This window comes from Cherax quadricarinatus, chromosome 28 (assembly GCF_038502225.1).
Source record: "Cherax quadricarinatus isolate ZL_2023a chromosome 28, ASM3850222v1, whole genome shotgun sequence".
Lineage (NCBI taxonomy): Eukaryota > Metazoa > Arthropoda > Malacostraca > Decapoda > Parastacidae > Cherax > Cherax quadricarinatus.
Window position 1 is genome coordinate 37,440,239 of NC_091319.1, and position 26,296 is coordinate 37,466,534.

Below are 26,296 nucleotides of genomic sequence, written 5' to 3' on the forward strand. Positions count from 1 at the left end.
GCTCAGAGTGAGGTGAATACTAGTGAGGTACCATTTCGATGTTCACTAGTGGTAGTAGTAGTAGTAGTAGTAGTAGTAGTGACAAAAGTAATACAATATGGTAGAGCAATTAATTCGTACATGAGTAAAAGGATATAAAAGCTATTACTTGGGTAACATAAAAATAGGTTGGACAAATATAAACTGGAATGAGGCAGGTTGTTTCAGTGTTCACTCTCTGTGCTTTGTGTAGTATAACAGGAGAGACTATGTGATGGCAGGGTTTACTGTTTTCAGGAGGATTCTTGCTAAGACTTCGGAGATGGTGAAGCTGCCGTTGTTTTGTTTAATTGTATTCGAAACAGCGATCAGTGCTGATTCAAGGCACTTGCGTGTGCGGAAATTAGTTTCTTTTATCACTAATTGGGCGTCTCTGAATTTCATAAGATGATTGGTGGAATTTCGGTGTTGTACACAGGCGTTGTTTAAGTTGTCGTTCCTACATGCGTATATGTGTTCATTGAGGCGGGTGTCGAGGTTTCTTGCTGTTTCACCTACGTAGATCTTGTCACAGCCTCCACAGGGTATAGTGTAAACTCCTGCATTGACTGGTTCGTGGTGCTTGGGTTTTGTCCTGGTTAGATCCTTTATTGAAGTGGTAGAAGCGATGGCGACTCTGGTGTTAGCTTGTGAAAGTACTTTTGAGACGTTTAGTGCAACCTGGCTGTTGGGAAGAATTATAACTTTGTTGGGAGCGGTGTTGATGCGTGGAGAATTGATGATCTGAAGAGCTCTTTTCTTGCAGTCTTTGATGAAAAAAGAAGGAAATTGTAACTCAGTGAATGTTTGGTGAATGTAAGTACATTCCTCGTCAAGAAACTCAGGACTACAAATTCGGTATGCTCTTAGGAAAAACCCGATGATGATGCCTCTTTTGGTCTTGGTATCTTGACTGGAATAGAAGTGTGTGAGATCATTTTTATTGGTGGGTTTCCGATAAACTTGAAATCTTAGGTTGTTGTCTACTTTGTGAATGAGGACGTCGAGGAAAGGTAGCTTGTCATTGGACTCTTCTTCTAGTGTAAACTGAATCGCTGGTTCAACTGCGTTGAGCCTTGCCTGAAGATCCCGTACATCAAAACGTTTTGGAGTTATTACGAGGACATCGTCCACGTAACGTAACCAAGTGACGCTTGAAGGGATGATGTTGGCGAAGTGTTCGGACTCTAGGTGTTCCATGTATAAGTTGGCTAGGACGGCACTTATTGGGGACCCGTTACGTGGACGATGTCCTCGTAATAACTCCAAAACGTTTTGATGTACGGGATCTTCAGGCAAGGCTCAACTTTTACACTAGAAGAAGAGTCCTCGACGTCCTCATTCACAAAGTAGACAACAACCTAAGATTTCAAGTTTATCGGAAACCCACCAATAAAAATGATCTCACACACTTCTATTCCAGTCAAGATACCAAGACCAAAAGAGGCATCATCATCGGGTTTTTCCTAAGAGCATACCGAATTTGTAGTCCTGAGTTTCTTGACGAGGAATGTACTTACATTCACCAAACATTCACTGAGTTACAATTTCCTTCTTTTTTCATCAAAGACTGCAAGAAAAGAGCTCTTCAGATCATCAATTCTCCACGCATCAACACCGCTCCCAACAAAGTTATAATTCTTCCCAACAGCCAGGTTGCACTAAACGTCTCAAAAGTACTTTCACAAGCTAACACCAGAGTCGCCATCGCTTCTACCACTTCAATAAAGGATCTAACCAGGACAAAACCCAAGCACCACGAACCAGTCAATGCAGGAGTTTACACTATACCCTGTGGAGGCTGTGACAAGATCTACGTAGGTGAAACAGCAAGAAACCTCGACACCCGCCTCAATGAACACATATACGCATGTAGGAACGACAACTTAAACAACGCCTGTGTACAACACCGAAATTCCACCAATCATCTTATGAAATTCAGAGACGCCCAATTAGTGATAAAAGAAACTAATTTCCGCACACGCAAGTGCCTTGAATCAGCACTGATCGCTGTTTCGAATACAATTAAACAAAACAACGGCAGCTTCACCATCTCCGAAGTCTTAGCAAGAATCCTCCTGAAAACAGTAAACCCTGCCATCACATAGTCTCTCCTGTTATACTACACAAAGCACAGAGAGTGAACACTGAAACAAGCTGCCTCATTCCAGTTTATATTTGTCCAACCTATTTTTATGTTACCCAAGTAATAGCTTTTATATCCTTTTACTCATGTACGAATTAATTGCTCTACCATATTGTATTACTTTTGTCACTACCACTACTACTACTACTACTACTACAACTAGTGAACATCGAAATGGTACCTCACTAGTATTCACCTCACTCTGAGCCTTTATATACCCTCTGTGTCCATGTATTGTTTGTAATGGCTTGATAAAGCTCCTGGAGAGCGAAACGTTGCCACAATAAATGTCACATTAGTTGCACTTGTGTCCTTTTACTTTACATATTGTCGGTAATTCTACCAACTTTATTACAATCTGTCGGACACCGCAACATAATGGACATTTCATGCAGACGTTATTTGGACACCCTTCTTCGTGCTCACAGCTATCGCAACAGACACAACTTCCTACAAGATTGCCTGGCAGAGAAGGTGATCCCTAAGTCTACTCCTGCACAACTCTCCAACTCCAAGCACCCCTTCTCTCCAGCTACCCAAGCTTACTTAACTGAATGTGCCGAAGAACTTTCTAACATCGCTAAGGAAACCTTTGAAACTGCAAGGAATATGAGGGCCAATCTTCAGATTGACCAACACACTGCTGAGCATATTCTCAGCACAGTCACCACAGCTAACCTCCAACAGAAGATCAAACTCAATCGCAAACTTCAGTACCTCTGCACTAACAGTCGATGGAAGGAAATGGGACGCGAATCCCTGATAAACAACTTATCGTCACGCACCTTAACCGACTACGAGAAACAAGCACTGAGTCTGGGACTCAAATTTACCACCAACATACGCAAACCTAACTATCAACTCAATCTTGTTACCAGGAACCATAGACACAGTGACAGCAACTTCCAGAAGGGTTATATACAGGGCCTTCTCACTGCAGCTTTATGTGAACCTTCTTCTTCTAATCTTCCTAGAAGATACATCACTGCCCTTAAGGACCTCGCCAACGACCCCAACATTATCGTCACCACCGCCGACAAAGGAGGTGGAGTCGTCATACTCAACACCAGTGACTACAACACTAAAATGATGGACCTTTTGAATGATCAATCTACATACGAACCCATCAGCACTCAACAGTGGGAGACGCTCACCAAAGACTTTCTATACAAAACCAGACAAATACTCAAACGCACTAGAGAAGGGAAGAAACTTCTGTACTTGTTACCAAGCAACCCTAAACCAGCACACATGTATGGTTTACCCAAGACCCATAAACACAATATTCCTCTCAGACCAATCACGTCAGGAATAGGCAGTGCTCCACACAAACTAGCCGGAGTTCTTGCCAAACATCTTTCCTGCCTTCTGGGGACCATCAGCCCCGCTCATCTTAAACACTCAGGCGACCTTCTCAACCGCATCCGTAACCTCTCCATCCGTAACAAGAAACTAAGCAGTTTGGATGTGACTTCCCTCTTCACAAAAGTACCTACCAAAAAAGCCATCGAGGTTCTACGACGTAAAGTCAACCAGGACCTTAATCTTCCTTTACCTCCCGGAGATTTTGTTGACTTGATTGAACTCTGTGTTAACTTCAACTGTTTTTCCTTCAATAACAAGCTCTACAAACAAACCTACGGCATGGGAATGGGGTCCCCAATAAGTGCCGTCCTAGCCAACTTATACATGGAACACCTAGAGTCCGAACACTTCGCCAACATCATCCCTTCAAGCGTCACTTGGTTACGTTACGTGGACGATGTCCTCGTAATAACTCCAAAACGTTTTGATGTACGGGATCTTCAGGCAAGGCTCAACGCAGTTGAACCAGCGATTCAGTTTACACTAGAAGAAGAGTCCAATGACAAGCTACCTTTCCTCGACGTCCTCATTCACAAAGTAGACAACAACCTAAGATTTCAAGTTTATCGGAAACCCACCAATAAAAATGATCTCACACACTTCTATTCCAGTCAAGATACCAAGACCAAAAGAGGCATCATCATCGGGTTTTTCCTAAGAGCATACCGAATTTGTAGTCCTGAGTTTCTTGACGAGGAATGTACTTACATTCACCAAACATTCACTGAGTTACAATTTCCTTCTTTTTTCATCAAAGACTGCAAGAAAAGAGCTCTTCAGATCATCAATTCTCCACGCATCAACACCGCTCCCAACAAAGTTATAATTCTTCCCAACAGCCAGGTTGCACTAAACGTCTCAAAAGTACTTTCACAAGCTAACACCAGAGTCGCCATCGCTTCTACCACTTCAATAAAGGATCTAACCAGGACAAAACCCAAGCACCACGAACCAGTCAATGCAGGAGTTTACACTATACCCTGTGGAGGCTGTGACAAGATCTACGTAGGTGAAACAGCAAGAAACCTCGACACCCGCCTCAATGAACACATATACGCATGTAGGAACGACAACTTAAACAACGCCTGTGTACAACACCGAAATTCCACCAATCATCTTATGAAATTCAGAGACGCCCAATTAGTGATAAAAGAAACTAATTTCCGCACACGCAAGTGCCTTGAATCAGCACTGATCGCTGTTTCGAATACAATTAAACAAAACAACGGCAGCTTCACCATCTCCGAAGTCTTAGCAAGAATCCTCCTGAAAACAGTAAACCCTGCCATCACATAGTCTCTCCTGTTATACTACACAAAGCACAGAGAGTGAACACTGAAACAAGCTGCCTCATTCCAGTTTATATTTGTCCAACCTATTTTTATGTTACCCAAGTAATAGCTTTTATATCCTTTTACTCATGTACGAATTAATTGCTCTACCATATTGTATTACTTTTGTCACTACCACTACTACTACTACTACTACTACCACTAGTGAACATCGAAATGGTACCTCACTAGTATTCACCTCACTCTGAGCCTTTATATACCCTCTGTGTCCATGTATTGTTTGTAATGGCTTGATAAAGCTCCTGGAGAGCGAAACGTTGCCACAATAAATGTCACATTAGTTGCACTTGTGTCCTTTTACTTTATGAAATACGTGTTTGGAGGTCCCTTGATGTTTCGCCCACGTATAATTTGTTGCAAGGGACCTCCAAACACGTATTTCAGAACACCAGTACGCAAGCAGGTCTGAAGACACAAGGAATGCCTGTGTACAACACCGTAATTCACACAACCACTTGATAAACTACAGAAACTCAAGACTTATCGCCACAGAAGACAACACTCAATACCGAAGAATCCTGGAATCATCACTTATTTCTATATCCGACAACTTCAACCAGAATAGTGGCCTCTATAACATAGCTGAACCACTTGCCAAGAAACTTCTTCATCGCTATCCCACATAAGAACACAGGAATGGAAGAACACTGTAGAAGGTCTGCTCACAAACTTATCCAATCTCCTTTCCAAGCTACCCAAGATTTTAGACTCTATAACCCCACTCGGTACATCATCAGATGCAGCATTCTCCACCTGACCTCAGCATTCTGAACCTGACTATAAATACTCGCATCTCTTCCACCCTAGGTAGATCTGTTTGTGACTTCAAAAAGCTCACTGTGTGGGCGAAGCGTAGTCAATGAAGGATCACATTATACTGCATATGTGTTTATATTTCCATTGTGTCGGTATTTTATACCATTTAAGAACATAAGAATGTAGGAACACTGCAGAAGGCCTACTGGCCCATACGAGGCAGGTCCTTATCAAAACGACATCTACCTAAAGCTACTCAAGAAATAACTCCGGTACCCCTTGACACCAATCAAACCCAGCCCCTCCCACTCATATATCTGTCCAGTCTCTTCTTAAAGCTACCCAAGGTCGTAGCCTCTATCACCCCACTGGGAAGACTGTTCCACGCATCTACAACTCTGTTAGAAAACCAGTACTTACCTATGTGTTAGGTAAGACACATATGCAACAGTTAGGTATCTTTATTATGAAACGTTTCGCCTACACAGTAGGCTTCTTCAGTCAAGTACAGAAAAGTTGATAGAAGCAGAAGATACTTGAAGACGATGTAATCAGTCCATCACCCTTAAAGTTTTGAGGTGGTCAGTCCCTCAGTCTGGAGAAGAGCATTGTTCCATAGTATGAAACAATCTGGAGAAAAAGTGACAGGATGGAGCTTTTTATAGCGCCAAGAGGTGAGACGTAGGCCACTAGGAGAGGTAAGAACTCAGATGTTGAGAGGTCAGGTCCCTCTCAAATCCAGCCCCTCTCACTAGTGGAAGTTGTCGAAGTTGATTGCAAGTCTGTACCAAGATACCCTTGTGTTGCAGTGTCTGACAGATTGAACATTAAAATGGTATAAAATACCGACAGGTTGTTAGGTAAGACACATATGCAACAGTTAGGTATCTTTATTATGAAACGTTTCGCCTACATTCTACAGTGGTGACGTGTACTTAGTCCAGTGGTGACGTGTACTTAGCTCTGTGAAGACCTGTTTGTGTGCTCTTGAGTGGTGACCTGTACTTTGATTGCTGACCTGTACTTAACTCTGTGAAGAAGTGTCTTGTTTGCTCCCGTGGACTGAACCAAGATGCCCTCCATCGAGCAACTTTACCAGCAACTTAAGGAAGAATTGAAGGCAGCGAAGATGGAGATACGGCGATTGACCGAGGAAAACAAGAGGATTCGTAGTAGTCCTCCTGTTTCGAGTCCTCAGGTCAAGAAGGGATCGTGGTCAGTGGCTGGACAGCAGGGGACGACGAAGTTGACGATCAAGAAGACGAATGGAAAGCCAGAAACGATGAAGAAGAAAGAGACTGCTGTGGAAACTCCCGTGGAAACCTCCAACGCATTCTCGGTGCTACCCGACGAATGTGAGTCTACTACTGGGATCGTCACGACGAACGACAAGGAAGGTAAGAATATTGTTGTTGTTGGGGATAGCCAGGTTAGATACATGGATAGGGCATTCTGCTTGAAGGACAGGAGTAGGAGACAAAGGGTATGCTTTCCTGGGGCTGGGATGGAGGACATTGTTAGCCGGCTTGACAACATCATGAACGGTAATGGGATCAATCCTATTATTTGCCTCAGTGCTGGAGGCAATGATGTAGGCAAGCGTAGAAGTGAGGATTTAGTTAGAAAGTTCAGGACAGCTATAGACATGATTAGGAAGAAGGGGGGGCGCCCTGTTATATGTGGCATTTTGCCAAGAAGAGGTGTTGGTAATGAATGGTTGTCCAGAGCAATTGGTATTAATTGTTGGCTGGATAAACACTGTAAGGATAATGCAGTACCATTCATTGACAACTGGGACAACTTCTATGGCCGAAATGACATGTATGCCAGGGATGGGGTTCACTTATCCAGGGCAGGTGTGGGTTTTCTTGCTAACTCAGTTGAGGGGGTTGTTAGGACTTTAAACTAGGATTAGTTAGAGGTATGGGTTTAGAAATGATTAATAATGAGTATGGATATATTGACTTATGCTCTGATATTAAGAATCTTAATAGTAACTGTCATGGAGTAACTCTGGGTAATGATAATTTCAGAAATTGTGTAAAAACAAAGATGAATAGGAAAAATGTGCAGAAGAAAAAACATATGATGGTATTTTATGCTAACAGTCGAAGTGCAAGAAATAAAATTAATGAACTACGTTTGGTAGCATGTGCTGGGAACTTTGATATCATTGCATTAACTGAAACGTGGTATGATTTAAAGAGTCGGGATATGACTGCTGAGTGTAATATTCAGGGATTTAAGTTATTCAATGTGGATAGATGTAATGGGAAGGGGGGAGGAGTTGCATTGTATGTTCGAGAAAATATTAATTGTTGCATAAAAACAGGTATAAAAATAGATGGAGCAGTAACAGAGTCTGTTTGGGTAGAGTTCGTGGAGGGTCAAGAAAAACTAATTCTAGGTGTAATATACCGACCTCCAGGCTTGGATCACGATAGAGGGAGACTTCTTTGGGACGAAATTGTTAGGGCTTCTGGACACAGTAACGTAGTCATAGTAGGGGATTTTAACTTTAGCCAAATTGACTGGAATTCTTTGACAGGTAATCTAGAGTCCAGTGACTTCATGGAAACAGTTCAGGACTGTTTTCTGAAACAGAGTGTAACTGAACCTACCAGGGGTAATAATTTGCTAGACCTAGTCTTGTCAAATAAGGAAACACTAGTGAATAATCTGGAGATCACTGAAGAGCTTGGCGCAAGTGACCACAAATCCATCACCTTTAGCATTAATTGGGAATGCAAGAATAATGATAATACAGTAAAAATCCCCGATTTTCGTTCTGCCGATTATAATGGACTTAGGGAACATCTCTCTAATCTTGATTGGGGTTATCTAGCTAATGATTTTATTGACGATAATCATACTTATGAATATGAAGGGATCTGCTTTTATGATTGTTTTCTTAATAATGTACACAGTGCCCAGAGTATATACATTCCCCAGAGAGAAATTAGGTCTAATAATAACGATCCCAAATGGGTTAACAGGAGGTTAAAGCATCTATTAGGGGAGAAAAGGGGAATTTATAGGCGCATCAGAAGAGGAGAGGTTAACCTTACTGACCAATATGTTCAGCTTAAAAGAGAAGTAAAAAAGGCGATTAGAAAGGCTAAACGTGACTATGAAATTAGAGTCGCTAATGAATCAAAGACTAATCCAAAGGGGTTCTTTCAAGTGTATAGGACGAAGGTGAAGGAAAAAGTAGGACCTCTGAAATCTGGGAATGGACAGCTGACGGATAATGAACTGGAAATGTGTTCCTTATTTAATGACTATTTTTTGTCAGTTTTTACACAGGAAGATGTAAATGAGATTCCAGTAATTAACAATTATTTAGTTCCTGATGAATTTAAGTTAACTAATATTACTGTCACGAGGGACATGGTTATTAAACAGATAGACAAACTGAAACAAAATAAGTCCCCGGGACCCGATGAGTTGTTTTCAAGGGTACTTAAGGAATGCAAGATGGAGCTTAGTCAGCCATTAACGAGTGTATTCAATGCGTCCATCCTTACCAGTGTTGTGCCAGAGATGTGGAAGATGGCTAATGTGGTTCCTATATTCAAATCAGGGGATAAGTCCACTCCTTCAAATTACCGTCCAATAAGCCTGACATCTATAGTGGGCAAGTTATTAGAATCAATTATAGCTGACATTATCAGAAGTCACCTTGAAGAGCATAACTTGATAAATGAATCTCAGCATGGATTCACGAGAGGTCGTTCCTGCCTGACAAACTTACTGACGTTCTTCAATAGAACATTTGAGGCAGTTGACAGTGATAAGGAATATGATATTGTTTATTTGGATTTTAGTAAAGCCTTCGACAGAGTACCTCACAAGAGACTCTTAAGAAAAGTGGCAGCTCATGGTATAGGAGGTAAAGTTCTAGCATGGATTGAGGCATGGCTTACCAATAGAAAGCAGAGAGTTACCATTAATGGAGTGAAATCTGAATGGGGATTAGTCACTAGTGGCGTTCCACAAGGATCAGTTTTAGGCCCTCTCTTGTTCATAATTTACATTAATGACCTTGATGAAGGGATTACTAGTGACATGAGTAAGTTTGCTGATGATACAAAGATAGGCCGTATAATTCACTCTGAGGAGGACGTCAATGAACTCCAGGACGATTTGAACAAATTAATGTCTTGGTCTGAGAAATGGCAGATGAAGTTTAATGTGGATAAGTGTAAGGTACTTGCCCTTGGTAATGAAAATAACCCTCGAAGCTATAATCTAGGTGAAGTAGAGCTTGGTCATACAGAATGTGAAAAAGACTTGGGAGTCATGGTAAGCAGAAATCTAAAGCCAAGACAGCAGTGCCTCAGTGTGCGCAACGGGGCCAACAGATTACTTGGATTTATCTCAAGAAGTATAAGTAACAGAAGTCCAAAAGTTATTTTACAGCTCTATACATCACTAGTGAGGCCTCATTTAGATTATGCTGCTCAGTTTTGGTCCCCTTACTACAGGATGGACATAGACTCATTAGAGAACATACAGAGAAGAATGACTAAAATGATTTACTGTGTAAGGAACCTCCCGTATGAAGATAGACTTAAAGCCTTAAATCTCCACTCTCTGGAGAGGCGTAGAATGAGGGGAGATATCATTGAAGTGTATAAGTGGATGACGGGCATAAACAAGGGAGACATTAATAAAGTACTGAGGGTGTCGAACCAGGTAAGAACCAGGAATAATGGATTTAAGTTGGATAAATTTAGATTTAGAAAGGACATAGGTAAGTACTGGTTTTCTAACAGAGTTGTAGATGCGTGGAACAGTCTTCCCAGTGGGGTGATAGAGGCTAGGACCTTGGGCAGCTTTAAGAAGAGACTGGACAAATATATGAGTGGGAGGGGCTGGGTTTGATTGGTGTTGGGGGGTGCGAGAGTTGTTTCTTGAGTAGCTTTAGGTAGATGTCGTTTTGATAAGGACCTGCCTCGTATGGGCCAGTAGGCCTTCTGCAGTGTTCCTACATTCTTATGTTCTTATGTTCTTACACAGTAGGCTTCTTCAGTCAAGTACAGAAAAGTTGATAGAAGCAGAAGATACTTGAAGACGATGTAATCAGTCCATCACCCTTAAAGTTTTGAGGTGGTCAGTCCCTCAGTCTGGAGAAGAGCATTGTTCCATAGTATGAAACAATATGGAGAAAAAGTGACAGGATGGAGCTTTTTATAGGGCCAAGAGGTGAGACGTAGGCCACTAGGAGAGGTAAGAACTCAGAAGTTGAGAGTTCAGGTCCCTCTCAAATCCAGCCCCTCTCACTAGTGGAAGTTGTCGAAGTTGATTGCAGGTCTGTACCAAGATACCCTTGTGTTGCAGTGTCTGACAGATTGAACATTAAAATGGTATAAAATACCGACAGATTGTTAGGTAAGACACATATGCAACAGTTAGGTATCTTTATTATGAAACGTTTCGCCTACACAGTAGGCTTCTTCAGTCAAGTACAGAAAAGTTGATTGAAGCAGAAGATACTTGAAGACGATGTAATCAGTCCATCACCCTTAAACTGCAACACAAGGGTATCTTGGTACAGACCTGCAATCAACTTCGACAACTTCCACTAGTGAGAGGGGCTGGATTTGAGAGGGACCTGACCTCTCAACATCTGAGTTCTTACCTCTCCTAGTGGCCTACGTCTCACCTCTTGGCGCTATAAAAAGCTCCATCCTGTCACTTCTTCTCCATATTGTTTCATACTATGGAACAATGCTCTTCTCCAGACTGAGGGACTGACCACCTCAAAACTTTAAGGGTGATGGACTGATTACATCGTCTTCAAGTATCTTCTGCTTCTATCAACTTTTCTGTACTTGACTGAAGAAGCCTACTGTGTAGGCGAAACGTTTCATAATAAAGATACCTAACTGTTGCATATGTGTCTTACCTAACAACCTGTCGGTATTTTATACCATTTTAATGTTCAATCTGTCAGACACTGCAACACAAGGGTATCTTGGTACAGACCTGCAATCAACTTCGACAACTTCCACTAGTGAGAGGGGCTGGATTTGAGAGGGACCTGACATCTCAACATCTGAGTTCTTACCTCTCCTAGTGGCCTACGTCTCACCTCTTGGCGCTATAAAAAGCTCCATCCTGTCACTTTTTCTCCATATTGTTTCATACTATGGAACAATGCTCTTCTCCAGACTGAGGGACTGACCACCTCAAAACTTTAAGGGTGATGGACTGATTACATCGTCTTCAAGTATCTTCTGCTTCTATCAACTTTTCTGTACTTGACTGAAGAAGCCTACTGTGTAGGCGAAACGTTTCATAATAAAGATACCTAACTGTTGCATATGTGTCTTACCTAACAACCTGTCGGTATTTTATACCATTTTAATGTTCAATCTGTCAGACACTGCAACACAAGGGTATCTTGGTACAGACCTGCAATCAACTTCGACAACTTCCACTAGTGAGAGGGGCTGGATTTGAGAGGGACCTGACCTCTCAACATCTGAGTTCTTACCTCTCCTAGTGGCCTACGTCTCACCTCTTGGCGCTATAAAAAGCTCCATCCTGTCACTTCTTCTCCATATTGTTTCATACTATGGAACAATGCTCTTCTCCAGACTGAGGGACTGACCACCTCAAAACTTTAAGGGTGATGGACTGATTACATCGTCTTCAAGTATCTTCTGCTTCTATCAACTTTTCTGTACTTGACTGAAGAAGCCTACTGTGTAGGCGAAACGTTTCATAATAAAGATACCTAACTGTTGCATATGTGTCTTACCTAACAACCTGTCGGTATTTTATACCATTTTAATGTTCAATCTGTCAGACACTGCAACACAAGGGTATCTTGGTACAGACCTGCAATCAACTTCGACAACTTCCACTAGTGAGAGGGGCTGGATTTGAGAGGGACCTGACCTCTCAACATCTGAGTTCTTACCTCTCCTAGTGGCCTACGTCTCACCTCTTGGCGCTATAAAAAGCTCCATCCTGTCACTTCTTCTCCATATTGTTTCATACTATGGAACAATGCTCTTCTCCAGACTGAGGGACTGACCACCTCAAAACTTTAAGGGTGATGGACTGATTACATCGTCTTCAAGTATCTTCTGCTTCTATCAACTTTTCTGTACTTGACTGAAGAAGCCTACTGTGTAGGCGAAACGTTTCATAATAAAGATACCTAACTGTTGCATATGTGTCTTACCTAACAACCTGTCGGTATTTTATACCATTTTAATGTTCAATCTGTCAGACACTGCAACACAAGGGTATCTTGGTACAGACCTGCAATCAACTTCGACAACTTCCACTAGTGAGAGGGGCTGGATTTGAGAGGGACCTGACCTCTCAACATCTGAGTTCTTACCTCTCCTAGTGGCCTACGTCTCACCTCTTGGCGCTATAAAAAGCTCCATCCTGTCACTTCTTCTCCATATTGTTTCATACTATGGAACAATGCTCTTCTCCAGACTGAGGGACTGACCACCTCAAAACTTTAAGGGTGATGGACTGATTACATCGTCTTCAAGTATCTTCTGCTTCTATCAACTTTTCTGTACTTGACTGAAGAAGCCTACTGTGTAGGCGAAACGTTTCATAATAAAGATACCTAACTGTTGCATATGTGTCTTACCTAACAACCTGTCGGTATTTTATACCATTTTAATGTTCAATTTCCATTGTGTCGGTATTTTATACCATTTATTTCCAAAGAATTGAGAAAAAAAAATTACCAAAAATCATACATTGAAAGCCATAGACATGTATTGGCACTGGGAGAAAATATTTTGGCGCAACCTACTTATAAAACATTGCTAATCCGATTTTTACACGAAACTATTTACTGTAATTTATGCAATCTTCGTTCTTAAAAAAATAAAGTTAGTATGGTTTTGATATTTAGCAAAATATCTGCTCTGGCTTCACACGGTGAGGGCCTGGGTTTGATTCCCAGCCAGAGTAGAAACATTGGACGTGCTTCTTTCCACCTGTTGTCTATGTTCCCCATCAGTAAAATGGGTACCTGGGTGTTAGTCGACTGGTGTGGGTCGCATCCTGGGACACTGACCTAAGGAGGCCTGGTCACAGACCGGGCCGCGGGGGCGTTGACCCCCGGAACTCTCTCCAGATAAACTCCAGAACCAGTTTGTGTAACAATCATTGTTTTATGTTGTCTGTGAAATATATTGCATTCCTATCATTATTAATGACAGTATGGCAAGAAATAAATGGATAACTTCCGAGATATCGACGAAAACAAGCGCAATCCCGCCGATTTTTTTTTTTCCGAGAAAATAGTTTTTTTTCAGTTTTATGATGCATTACGAGTGTATATCATAGTTAGCCTTGTTCTACGTTACGTTTTCTCTAATACATGGTACCCATAAGGGGATTAGGAGTGTCCCGGTTCACCTCTTCCCCTCAGAAGTAATATACCTCCGGCGGACCACCGCTATTTATGCCAAATATTAATTCTGTAGTATTTACCATGTTTCTATGTCATTTATATTGTTTATTATGTCATATTAGATAAATTGTGATTGGTAAATAAGCCGTAGAGTTGATATTATCGTAATAATAAAATATTTTCCCTTTATCTCGAGACTCAGGAATTCCCGCTGACGTAAACAAATATTCCCTGGCGGTTCCTGATTGGCTCTCAGACTCCTCATTAGCTCCGCCCACTCTGTTATGTTGCAGAATCGCCAATTACTATATTAGAAAGAATAATACAAGAAATAAACGAAAAAATGGGAAAAAAAGTAAAATTAACGACAGGTGAGTAATCATGCTACGGCTGGTGGTGTCACTGCACGTTATAAATGACTAATTCCTTGTAGGAAGTGTCTAGGCATGATAATGACCATCTTTGTAATTAAAATCTTATAACATGTAAGCTTATAACATGTAAGCTGTACAAAGAAATAAATATTTATATTTTTATATGTACCAGTGTTGCCAAAGAGATAAGCTATTTTCTATATGATTAACTCAATTTTCATAATTTCTCGATTTTTTCACTCTCGCGCCGCGGACGACCTGCAGCCCCTTAGGCCTTTGCAGTAATCTAGCGACCATTCTTGCTGTTCTCTCATCTGAAAGACATTTTCGTGTCCGTGTTGGTGCCCGGCTTTCCTCAGACTTTGTTCAGGCCGAGTGAGTCCCAGAAGGTTGTGTCCTTAGCACTGCCCTTTTTCTATTAGCTATGAATGACCTACCGTCCATTCTTCCATCTCATATTGGTCGTCACTTTATATGGATGGCTTTGCTGTAGCTTACACAGGCGCTGACTGTTCCCTGGTAGCAGTCTCCCTTCAGGATGTGATTGACCATGTTTCCCATTGGGCCTGTGGAAGATTAAATTTACCTGGATGTAACTCATAAGATACATACCAGTAAATGGTAACAAAGATAATTATTCTTTATCAAGGTTACAGAGACAAGTAGGAATTTTAGGACACCTAGGTCACAAAAAATGTCCCCCTTTGATACTTCCGATAATCTCTCCATAAGTCACTCTGGACCTATATTAATTTCAAATGAAATATACATCACCAGGAATTCTGGTAAAAACATTAATATAAATATGTAGACTGTATATTAAAATTAATAAATTATTACATATACACATTTATGTAACACAAGGAGAATTTATAATCATAACACTCGCCAATTTGTCTGGAGATTACTTGGTGTATCATACACAAACCCCCTGCCTAAAAATTATGAAGAAAATACAGGCAAGAATAGACAACTTAGCTGGGGTTCCAAAGCTGTCCTGTCCATCTGCTTAATGCTCACATTATGCAGGACTGCAAATCCAACAATTTTGGCTCCTATTTGGGAAGTTTCAACCACAATTTAACTTCCAGAGCGAAGAAATTTATGCACATTTCACTAGCGTTCCTTTACCCCATTCCAAACAATGGCGTCTCTCCCCAGCAACGCTCACCCATTGCTGGTTCTTTATTTATTTACAAATTAATTTTTATTACCTACAATATATGCCATCGATTTACATACAAAATACACTGTACTTTTGGAAAATATACAGCATTTTCTACAGGGCCACTTCTCGTGGATTTAAATTTTCTAGTGCAATACTCCATTTCAATACCTTCATTAGATGCTCTCTTGTCCCAGATATTCCATTGTATTTGCACGGCTCACATATCCTGGAATGTAATACGGTCAAGTTTCTTGGCCTTCTGTTCGATCACCGTTTGACATGAAAACCCTCATGTTTCCTCTTTGAAGACAGCTTGCCATGGTTGGCTGGACCACATTACAATTCTTGCCCTCTTCATGGGGAGGAGATTGCCGGCCTCTCCTCCATTTGCATTCCACCTTAGTCATGTCAAAGCTGGACTATGGCAACCAAGGTTCTCCTGCAACTCTTTCTAAACTAGATCCCGTTCATCATCAGGGTCTACATTTATGCCTTGGTGCCTTTTGTTCATCCCTTGTTGAAAGTCTCTATGCTGAGGTGAATGTTCCTTAGCTGATAGTCATGATGCTCATTGCATTCGTTACTTTGTGTTCCTTCTACATATAGGTTGGTCTCGGATGTTAGTAGAGGTCCGTTATTTGATCAGTGCCCCTGCTTACTCTGTCAATTTCCTCTTTGTCTTCGCTCACTCCGGTCTTCTCTCAAGTTGCCTCACTTGTATGTTCATGTAGCGTCTGCGTTTTCCCTTCCTCCTTGGGAGGTTCTGACGGTTCATGTCTTCCCCTACTGCCATGTGCTAATGCTCCCCTACCTACGGCTGCTGCTCACTCTTTTTCTTGATCACTTCCAGTCTCACACTTGTGCTGTTGCTGTTTATGCAGATGGTTCTAAATCTTCTGACGGAATTGGGATCATGGCAACATTTTTGCCGCTGCAAACCCAACTAGCACGGCAGTACTTTTACTGCCATGCTAGTATTTTTACTGCCGAGTTGTATGCCATCCTCTTAGCACTTCTCCGTATTAATATTTCCTTCAGTTTTCGTGATCATTTCGGGTTCCTCAGTGGTTTGCAGGCCATTAAACAATTTGATTCCCCTCATCTGTTGGTCCTTCATATTCAACTTTGGTTGTGCCATGTAACTAGCAAACACAAAGTGGCCAATTTCTGTTGGGTCCCGGGACACGTTGATGTATGGGGCAACAAACAGGCGGTTGCTGCTGCACGGTCAGCAGTGCATGATCTTCCAGTTTCCTGTAGAATTATTCCATTCAGGGTCCATTTTACCATCAACTCTACCTATCTTCATGGTCGTTGACAACAACGGTGGTCGGAAATGCACCATAACAAATTACATTTTATTAAACTGCATTTGGGTTTGTGGCCATCTTCTTACCACCGTTGCCGTACTCAGGAGACTGCACTCTCCCGTTTCTTCATCGTCTATACTCACCTTACCCATGGGTATCTCATCGGCTATACTCACCTTACCCATGGGTATCTCATCGTCTATACTCACCTTACCCATGGGTATCTCATCGGCTATACTCACCTTACCCATGGGTATCTCATCGTCTATACTCACCTTACCCATGGGTATCTCATCGGCTATACTCACCTTACCCATGGGTATCTCATCGGGTATACTCACCTTACCCATGGGTATCTCATAGAGCAAAACCCTCTTTATCTCTGTGAGCTTTGTCAGATCCATATTTCGGTTCTTCACTTGCTTGTGGATTGTCTGGTTTACCAGCGAGCTTGTGGATTGTCTGGTTTACCAGCGAGCTTGTGGATTGTCTGGTTTACCAGCGAGCTTGTGGATTGTCTGGTTTATCAGCGAGCTTGTGGATTGTCTGGTTTACCAGCGAGCTTGTGGATTGTCTGGTTTACCAGCGAGCTTGTGGATTGTCTGGTTTACCAGCGAGCTTGTGGATTGTCTGGTTTACCAGCGAGCTTGTGGATTGTCTGGTTTACCAGCGAGCTTGTGGATTGTCTGGTTTACCAGCGAGCTTGTGGATTGTCTGGTTTACCAGCGAGCTTGTGGATTGTCTGGTTTACCAGCGAGCTTGTGGATTGTCTGGTTTACCAGCGAGCTTGTGGATTGTCTGGTTTACCAGCGAGCTTGTGGATTGTCTGGTTTATCAGCGAGCTTGTGGATTGTCTGGTTTACCAGCGAGCTTGTGGATTGTCTGGTTTACCAGCGAGCTTGTGGATTGTCTGGTTTACCAGCGAGCTTGTGGATTGTCTGGTTTACCAGCGAGCTTGTGGATTGTCTGGTTTACCAGCGAGCTTGTGGATTGTCTGGTTTACCAGCGAGCTTGTGGATTGTCTGGTTTACCAGCGAGCTTGTGGATTGTCTGGTTTACCAGCGAGCTTGTGGATTGTCTGGTTTACCAGCGAGCTTGTGGATTGTCTGGTTTACCAGCGAGCTTGTGGATTGTCTGGTTTATCAGCGAGCTTGTGGATTGTCTGGTTTACCAGCGAGCTTGTGGATTGTCTGGTTTACCAGCGAGCTTGTGGATTGTCTGGTTTACCAGCGAGCTTGTGGATTGTCTGGTTTACCAGCGAGCTTGTGGATTGTCTGGTTTACCAGCGAGCTTGTGGATTGTCTGGTTTACCAGCGAGCTTGTGGATTGTCTGGTTTACCAGCGAGCTTGTGGATTGTCTGGTTTACCAGCGAGCTTGTGGATTGTCTGGTTTACCAGCGAGCTTGTGGATTGTCTGGTTTACCAGCGAGCTTGTGGATTGTCTGGTTTACCAGCGAGCTTGTGGATTGTCTGGTTTACCAGCGAGCTTGTGGATTGTCTGGTTTACCAGCGAGCTTGTGGATTGTCTGGTTTACCAGCGAGCTTGTGGATTGTCTGGTTTACCAGCGAGCTTGTGGATTGTCTGGTTTACCAGCGAGCTTGTGGATTGTCTGGTTTACCAGCGAGCTTGTGGATTGTCTGGTTTACCAGCGAGCTTGTGGATTGTCTGGTTTACCAGCGAGCTTGTGGATTGTCTGGTTTACCAGCGAGCTTGTGGATTGTCTGGTTTACCAGCGAGCTTGTGGATTGTCTGGTTTACCAGCGAGCTTGTGGATTGTCTGGTTTACCAGCGAGCTTGTGGATTGTCTGGTTTACCAGCGAGCTTGTGGATTGTCTGGTTTACCAGCGAGCTTGTGGATTGTCTGGTTTACCAGCGAGCTTGTGGATTGTCTGGTTTACCAGCGAGCTTGTGGATTGTCTGGTTTACCAGCGAGCTTGTGGATTGTCTGGTTTACCAGCGAGCTTGTGGATTGTCTGGTTTACCAGCGAGCTTGTGGATTGTCTGGTTTACCAGCGAGCTTGTGGATTGTCTGGTTTACCAGCGAGCTTGTGGATTGTCTGGTTTACCAGCGAGCTTGTGGATTGTCTGGTTTACCAGCGAGCTTGTGGATTGTCTGGTTTACCAGCGAGCTTGTGGATTGTCTGGTTTACCAGCGAGCTTGTGGATTGTCTGGTTTACCAGCGAGCTTGTGGATTGTCTGGTTTACCAGCGAGCTTGTGGATTGTCTGGTTTACCAGCGAGCTTGTGGATTGTCTGGTTTACCAGCGAGCTTGTGGATTGTCTGGTTTACCAGCGAGCTTGTGGATTGTCTGGTTTACCAGCGAGCTTGTGGATTGTCTGGTTTACCAGCGAGCTTGTGGATTGTCTGGTTTACCAGCGAGCTTGTGGATTGTCTGGTTTACCAGCGAGCTTGTGGATTGTCTGGTTTACCAGCGAGCTTGTGGATTGTCTGGTTTACCAGCGAGCTTGTGGATTGTCTGTGGATTGTCTGGTTTACCAGCGAGCTTGTGGATTGTCTGGTTTACCAGCGAGCTTGTGGATTGTCTGGTTTACCAGCGAGCTTGTGGATTGTCTGGTTTACCAGCGAGCTTGTGGATTGTCTGTCTGGTTTACCAGCGAGCTTGTGGATTGTCTGGTTTACCAGCGAGCTTGTGGATTGTCTGGTTTACCAGCGAGCTTGTGGATTGTCTGGTTTACCAGCGAGCTTGTGGATTGTCTGGTTTACCAGCGAGCTTGTGGATTGTCTGGTTTACCAGCGAGCTTGTGGATTGTCTGGTTTACCAGCGAGCTTGTGGATTGTCTGGTTTACCAGCGAGCTTGTGGATTGTCTGGTTTACCAGCGAGCTTGTGGATTGTCTGGTTTATCAGCGAGCTTGTGGATTGTCTGGTTTACCAGCGAGCTTGTGGATTGTCTGGTTTACCAGCGAGCTTGTGGATTGTCTGGTTTACGAGCTTGTGGATTGTCTGGTTTACCAGCGAGCTTGTGGATTGTCTGGTTTACCAGCGAGCTTGTGATTGTCTGGTTTATTGTCAGCGAGCTTGTGGATTGTCTGGTTTACCAGCGAGCTTGTGGATTGTCTGGTTTACCAGCGAGCTTGTGGATTGTCTGGTTTACCAGCGAGCTTGTGGATTGTCTGGTTTACCAGCGAGCTTGTGGATTGTCTGGTTTATCAGCGAGCTTGTGGATTGTCTGGTTTACCAGCGAGCTTGTGGATTGTCTGGTTTACCAGCGAGCTTGTGGATTGTCTGGTTTATCATCGAGCTTGTGGATTGTCTGGTTTACCAGCGAGCTTGTGGATTGTCTGGTTTATCAGCGAGCTTGTGGATTGTCTGGTTTACCAGCGAGCTTGTGGATTGTCTGGTTTACCAGCGAGCTTGTGGATTGTCTGGTTTATCAGCGAGCTTGTGGATTGTCTGGTTTACCAGCGAGCTTGTGGATTGTCTGGTTTATCAGCGAGCTTGTGGATTGTCTGGTTTACCAGCGAGCTTGCAGGATTTACTTCCACCGACGCTACAACCCTACTGCTCTTACCTTATCTTCCCTTCTTGCAGACGACCCTACCTTTAACTTACGATGAGTTTTTGACTTTTTGTCAGCAACTGCTTTATTATACGAACTTTGATGCATGGCCCATAGTGTCATCTGCAGCCCTCTTCCCCCCCACCTTGGATCCCCTTTCCAACTAGTTGTTTATAGACCCGGCACTATTTTCTGCCCACAGCGCTGCATGACCCTTGTCAGTTTAGCGCTTTATTTGTTTATAATAAAAATAATAATGAGGATTACTTGTCTGACTTTAATAGAAACTCCTCAGTGGCGCCCCCCCCCCTTCAAGTGGCACCCAAGGAATATGCCATACCTGCTATATCTTAGGTACACCACTGTTGGTAATCTCATTAAATGTTAAATACTTCAGGATTATGTGCCATTATCTATGTGTCAAGTAATTTCTACTTTGAATTAATCATCATCACGGTTGTGTTTTTTTTCAGGTTGTCAATGGACCAGACTCATTTATGGAAGGAGAGGCTATGGTAAACACGCCATTCAACTTGAGTGAAGGACCACTGTGGCAAGTTCGACTTATGCCACTCTCATCTGACTACCCTTGTCTCTGGCCGGAAGTGAAAGAAAAGTTCCCATATCAAAACAAAGTGTTGTTTAATTTCCATCATGGAATAGTTGATGGTCCCGATTTACTTTCAATTACTGGGTTATTTACGAAGCTTCTGGAGGATTACATCAGCAAAATCCCTATTGATAAGCAACAGTTTGGACAACTTGTTGACCACAGTCATACATCAAAGATTGTTCAACAAATGACAGAAGAACTTGAAAAGGATCCCCAAAAGTTAAAATTAATGCTAAATGAGCTAAAAAATAGAAAGCACACTCCACTTCTTGTAGAAGCATTCGGTACTCCAAGTTCACCACCTAATATCAGTACAGAAAACTTACAATATGCAGTACTAGATTTTTCTGAAGTTAATAAGTTTAATGAAGAATGCAAGGCTAGAAAAATCACTTTCAACTCTGGATTTATTGGTTTAGTGAACACTGCTTTGGTTGAGCTAGTAAGGGAGGCTGGAATTATACGCGACATCTACAATATTAGCAGTTTACACTCCATTGACCTTCGCCGTTACATGAAAGGATACTCTGAAGTATACCCAATGGGTTTCCATACTCTTTCAATATCACACACCATGGCAACCCCTTACAATGTCAAAGACATATTCTGGGAATATGCTACGCAGTTTGACACTGAATTCCGCAGCAACCTGAAAAACAAACAGATATTAAGAGATTTTGCCTTACGCAAGATGACTCTCCCAGATACCTGCAACCTTGATCATCTGTATGCAACTCCTTCACCTCCTAAATATGACTATATTTTTACAAATATGTTTTTACCAAGATTTTTTAACTATGGAGTAGGAAGACGTGTACAACAGACAGAGATAAAATATTATGTTCCCCTAAATGCCAGTGATTTCGTATTTTTTACTGGCATATGTAATATACGTGAGAAGGTTGAGTTTGATATGTTTTATTCACCATATTGCATAAACTCCGACACTGCACAAATGTGTCATGACAAAGTTGTATCAGTCTTTCGTGAAATAATTAATAGTTAACCTTGTATGTTCTTGAGGCCTGCATTTTTTGCTAATATTATAAAGGTTATGTGATAGGTAACTTACCCCTCTACAGGAGTATACACAATCCCTAGTAATGACTGCAATCAATTATACGTCGGCGAGACGTCCAGAGACCTCCACACACGTATTTCTGAACACCAATACGAAGGCAGAATCCATGATTTAAGGAACGCCTGCACTCAACACCGAAATTTCCACAACCATTTAATCAGCTACAGAAACGCAAGACTTATCGCCAGGGAAGAGAATCAGTACTGCAGAAGCCTGGAATCATCAGTTATCTGCATATCTAGCAATTTCAACCAGAACAACTGTTCTATAAAATAGCTGAACCACTTGCTAAGAAGTTCCTTCATTATCCTTCATAACTAGAAGCACACCTGCCCCTCCCGTGCAGGTCAGTCTCAAATCCAACCTACCCAGCATTCTCCACCTGTGTGATAAATGGTTTAAAGCCGACAAGTTGAAGACTGAAATACTTATGCAAAATATGGGAATCTTTAATTAAAGATTGCCTATGTTACATAAGTGTCTCAATCTTAAACTTGTCGGTTTTAAACCATTTATCATATCTGTCAGACACTGCAGCATTATGGGATCTTGAAACAAAGAATTCTTCAACCTTGTCCATCCTTTGGACGAAGACCTACTTCGACTAGTGGATGATACCACTATGACCTCACCTCAGTTATATAAGCCACTTCTACGGCCCTATACTGTACTTTCTACAAGATTGATGGACTGAACACATCGACTCCAGGCTGAGGGACTGATTACCTCAAATTCCTCCTCTACTTAAACCTTTCTGATTTGTATTGGACTGATGAAGCCACTGTGTGGCGAAACGTTTCCTCAATAAAGTTTCCCATGTATTGCATAAGTTTCTCAATCTTCATTCTCCACAAAACTCCCCGCCCTATATATACTAATGTTCTCTTTACCTAGGTATATCTATTTTATTTTATTTTATTTTTCCCTTCCAAGAAGCTCATCATTAGAAATCCTTTCCTTAAATCAATTGTAAAGGCAACTCCTGTCTGTGGTAATTTTTTGCAAGTTATATACACTGATGGATCTAAGCAGGAGTCTACTGGCAGGGCTGCGTCTGCTCTTGCTACAATCTCCCTAGAAAATGACGATAGGAACTATGTAAAGTTAGATATCAAAATTAACAATGATTAACATTCTACATTGCAAACTGAATTGTTTGCCATTCTAATAGTGCTAAAGTTAAATTATGAGACTGAGCTTGACTCCATTACTATTACTAATTCCACGTCATCACTAAAGACTTGATTCCCATTATGACTTTAACAACATGTTAACTGGTGGAGCCCGATAAACATACTCAAAACTCCGATGCAACATCCCCCCAATGAAAAGCAGGGGGTGTCACTAGCACGTTAAGAGACCATACAATAAGTGTCAGGGGCCCGAGACTGTTCAACTGCCTCCCAGCATACATAAGGGGGATTACCATTAGACCCCTGGCAGTCTTCAAGCTGGCACTGGACAAGCACCTAAAGTCGGTACCTGACCAGCCGGGCTGTGGCTCGTACGTTGGTTTGCGTGCAGCCAGCAGTAACAGCCTGGTTGATCAGGCTCTGATCCACCAGGAGGCCTGGTCACAGACCCCCGGAACTCTCTCCAGGTAAACTCCAGGTACAAGTGTTATGTATCTCATCACACATACCCTGAAGGCAAATATACAATATAACCTTGGTATGCCTGTGTCAAGCATTAGAAATAAATTAGCAGATAAGTAAATAATGCAACTGAATGTTATAGCAATGAAGATAAAAGTCTGAGTAGGTGTATCATCCAGTGTGATAACATAACTGTAGATAAGTACGCTCTTGGAGCAACTTCCAATGTGAGCCAACTGCTGCAGCAGCCAGACTCAGGGTTAGGTACAAGTACTTCTGGCAGTGTGGGCAGCCCTGTTATCACTCTCTTGAACACTATATACTTACTGGTCTGCTTATTGAAGAATATAGAAACAGGCACTATAATAACACATGTGATATATTAAGATCTCTTATTAATGGAAATAAGATACCACATATATTAAGCAGATTTCCTATATATGCCCCAGATTGACTGATACTATTCGCAGATCATTTATTTTAATGAGGGGGAATTGTTAAACCCGTAGGGGTTATAAGGTGCCTGTGGATGGGAAGGCATTCAGAGACGAGCTAAGCAATAGGAAGAATATTTCTTTTCCTTGGATCAAGAGCCCCTGAATGACATCAAGGCATCCTACTTCAAGAAGTATAAGCTAATTATTTAATGCAAAATATTACAATATTATTTAAAGATTTGAAGTGGTAAAAATGGCGCCAACACACACCATAAACATCACAAACTTTGCTCTAACTTAGACGAAACTGTGTTGAAATTATGAACCTGGTCGGAAGAGGCATTCTAGAATTATCTCGGGAAAACCAATTTATGGGATCGTCTTCGTAAAATTTAAGAGAGGGCATATACTGGTACTGGTGGCCCGTGGCCTGGTAGGCAACGTTCTTGCTTCACACGATGAGTCTCTGTGGTTCGATCTCAGGCAAGGTTGGAAACATTGGGCGTGTTGTCCCGTTCACCTAGCAGTCAAGTAGGTACCTGAGTGTTAGTTGATTCGTGTGGGTGGCATCCTGGGGAACAAGACTGAGGACCACAATGGAAATAAGACAGACAACCCTCGATGACGCACTGACTTTCATGGGATTTCCCCTGGTGGCTTACCCTCCTGGGTTAAAAATCCGAACAAAGTCTTTTATGTCATTTGAATTGGGTTTTTTAAGGTCAAACTTGATAACAATATATAACTGGAACATTGATAATTTCACTAAAAATACATTTACAGTTGCCATACATCAATAATTAAGTTATTGAAGCCGATCAGAAGAGCCGTTGAATATATCTGATATAACTGACAATTAATTTTTTACAAAACTCAATGAGAAAGTCAAGTTATCTTTTAATGAAGTTTATTAACACTTCTGAAGCCTATCAGAAGAGGAATTCTCCATTTATAACTCTGATTCCATCAGTTCCAAAATAAATGAAAAAAATATATTGGTTTGACAAAATTAGCCGCAGGTAAACTAAACATAATGGACGCTCACCTGACCGTAATACGATTCAATGAGAATTAAAATTAGCAAATGTGCACCGACATACATAATGGAATTTCACTCTAGACTCTTACTGAATTAAGAGATCCAATTTTTTAATGTTTGAAGCTACGCCGCAGAGGATTTTGGAAATTACTGGAGTCATTCCAGGATGCTGGGCACTTGCATATGTCAAGTGTTACTAGAAATCTTGCCCTAGTTACCGCATTCTAGTACTGAATATTTGAAGTCGATCAGATGAGACTTTCTGGTGTCATGAATGAAAAAAAAATTCTAGAAAGTAAAACAAAACTGGATAAAAAATCTAGTAACCAATTAATGGCTGGCCTTCGGGAATTCCTAATTATAAGTGTAAGTGTATAAACAGATGATAAGCTTTGTTGTGCGTCAGACACATTACAACTACGTTATTACAACTTTTATCAAGAAGTGTGATGCACATGTTGGTTATGAAATTATGGAACAATGGCAGATAAAACAACAATACACTCACTGCTAACTTTCCAAGTATAAGTGGAACATATTCACGCTGGAACTGCATTTTTAATAATTCCCCGACCTTTATGAATCAGGTCTAAGTTTATCTAGGATTTCGTAAATGCTTTAAAGATGATATCTGTGTCTGTTCGTTCAAATGATAACTAAGGTGTAAGGTGAAACAGTTCGCTCATGTGATAACAACAGTCGAAATTCAAAGTACTGACTCGGATAATAACAGTTTAAGACTACACCAGCCAGCAGCACCACTCACAGCCAGCAGCACCACTCGCAGCCAGCAGCACCACTCACAGCCAGCAGCACCACTCACAGCCAGCAGCACCACTCACAGCCAGCAGCACCACTCGCAGCCAGCAGCACCACTCACAGCCAGCAGCACCACTCACAGCCAGCAGCACCACTCACAGCCAGCGTCCCTAGTGACAGGTTGTGCTTGGGATCCTCCCCTAAACATTTAATATTATCCTCACATTGTGGCTGTCAGGTGAGTTTGCTTCTCTCTGGTCCAGAGAGAATCAATACTTCCAGCTCAAGTTGGAAATATTGTCTTTCTCTCTCTCTGTATTAGGTAAAAACTTGAGTGTATAAAGATTAAATTTTCTACCAT

The 26,296-nt window shown here is 42.1% G+C and overlaps 1 protein-coding gene across 3 annotated transcripts in view; it reads left to right on the forward strand.

The window, feature by feature from the left end:
• The window catches only part of LOC128693196 (uncharacterized), a 94,244-nt gene extending 71,316 nt beyond the window's left edge, over positions 1-22,928 (forward strand). For all 3 annotated transcript variants that reach the window (XM_053782676.2, XM_070089530.1, XM_070089528.1), the window contains one exon: positions 20,885-22,928. In XM_053782676.2, the coding sequence (XP_053638651.2) occupies positions 20,885-22,030 (1,146 nt within the window). In that variant the 3' untranslated portion in view covers positions 22,031-22,928. The remainder of the gene's footprint in view (positions 1-20,884) is intronic.
• Positions 22,929-26,296: the final 3,368 nt, after the last annotated feature.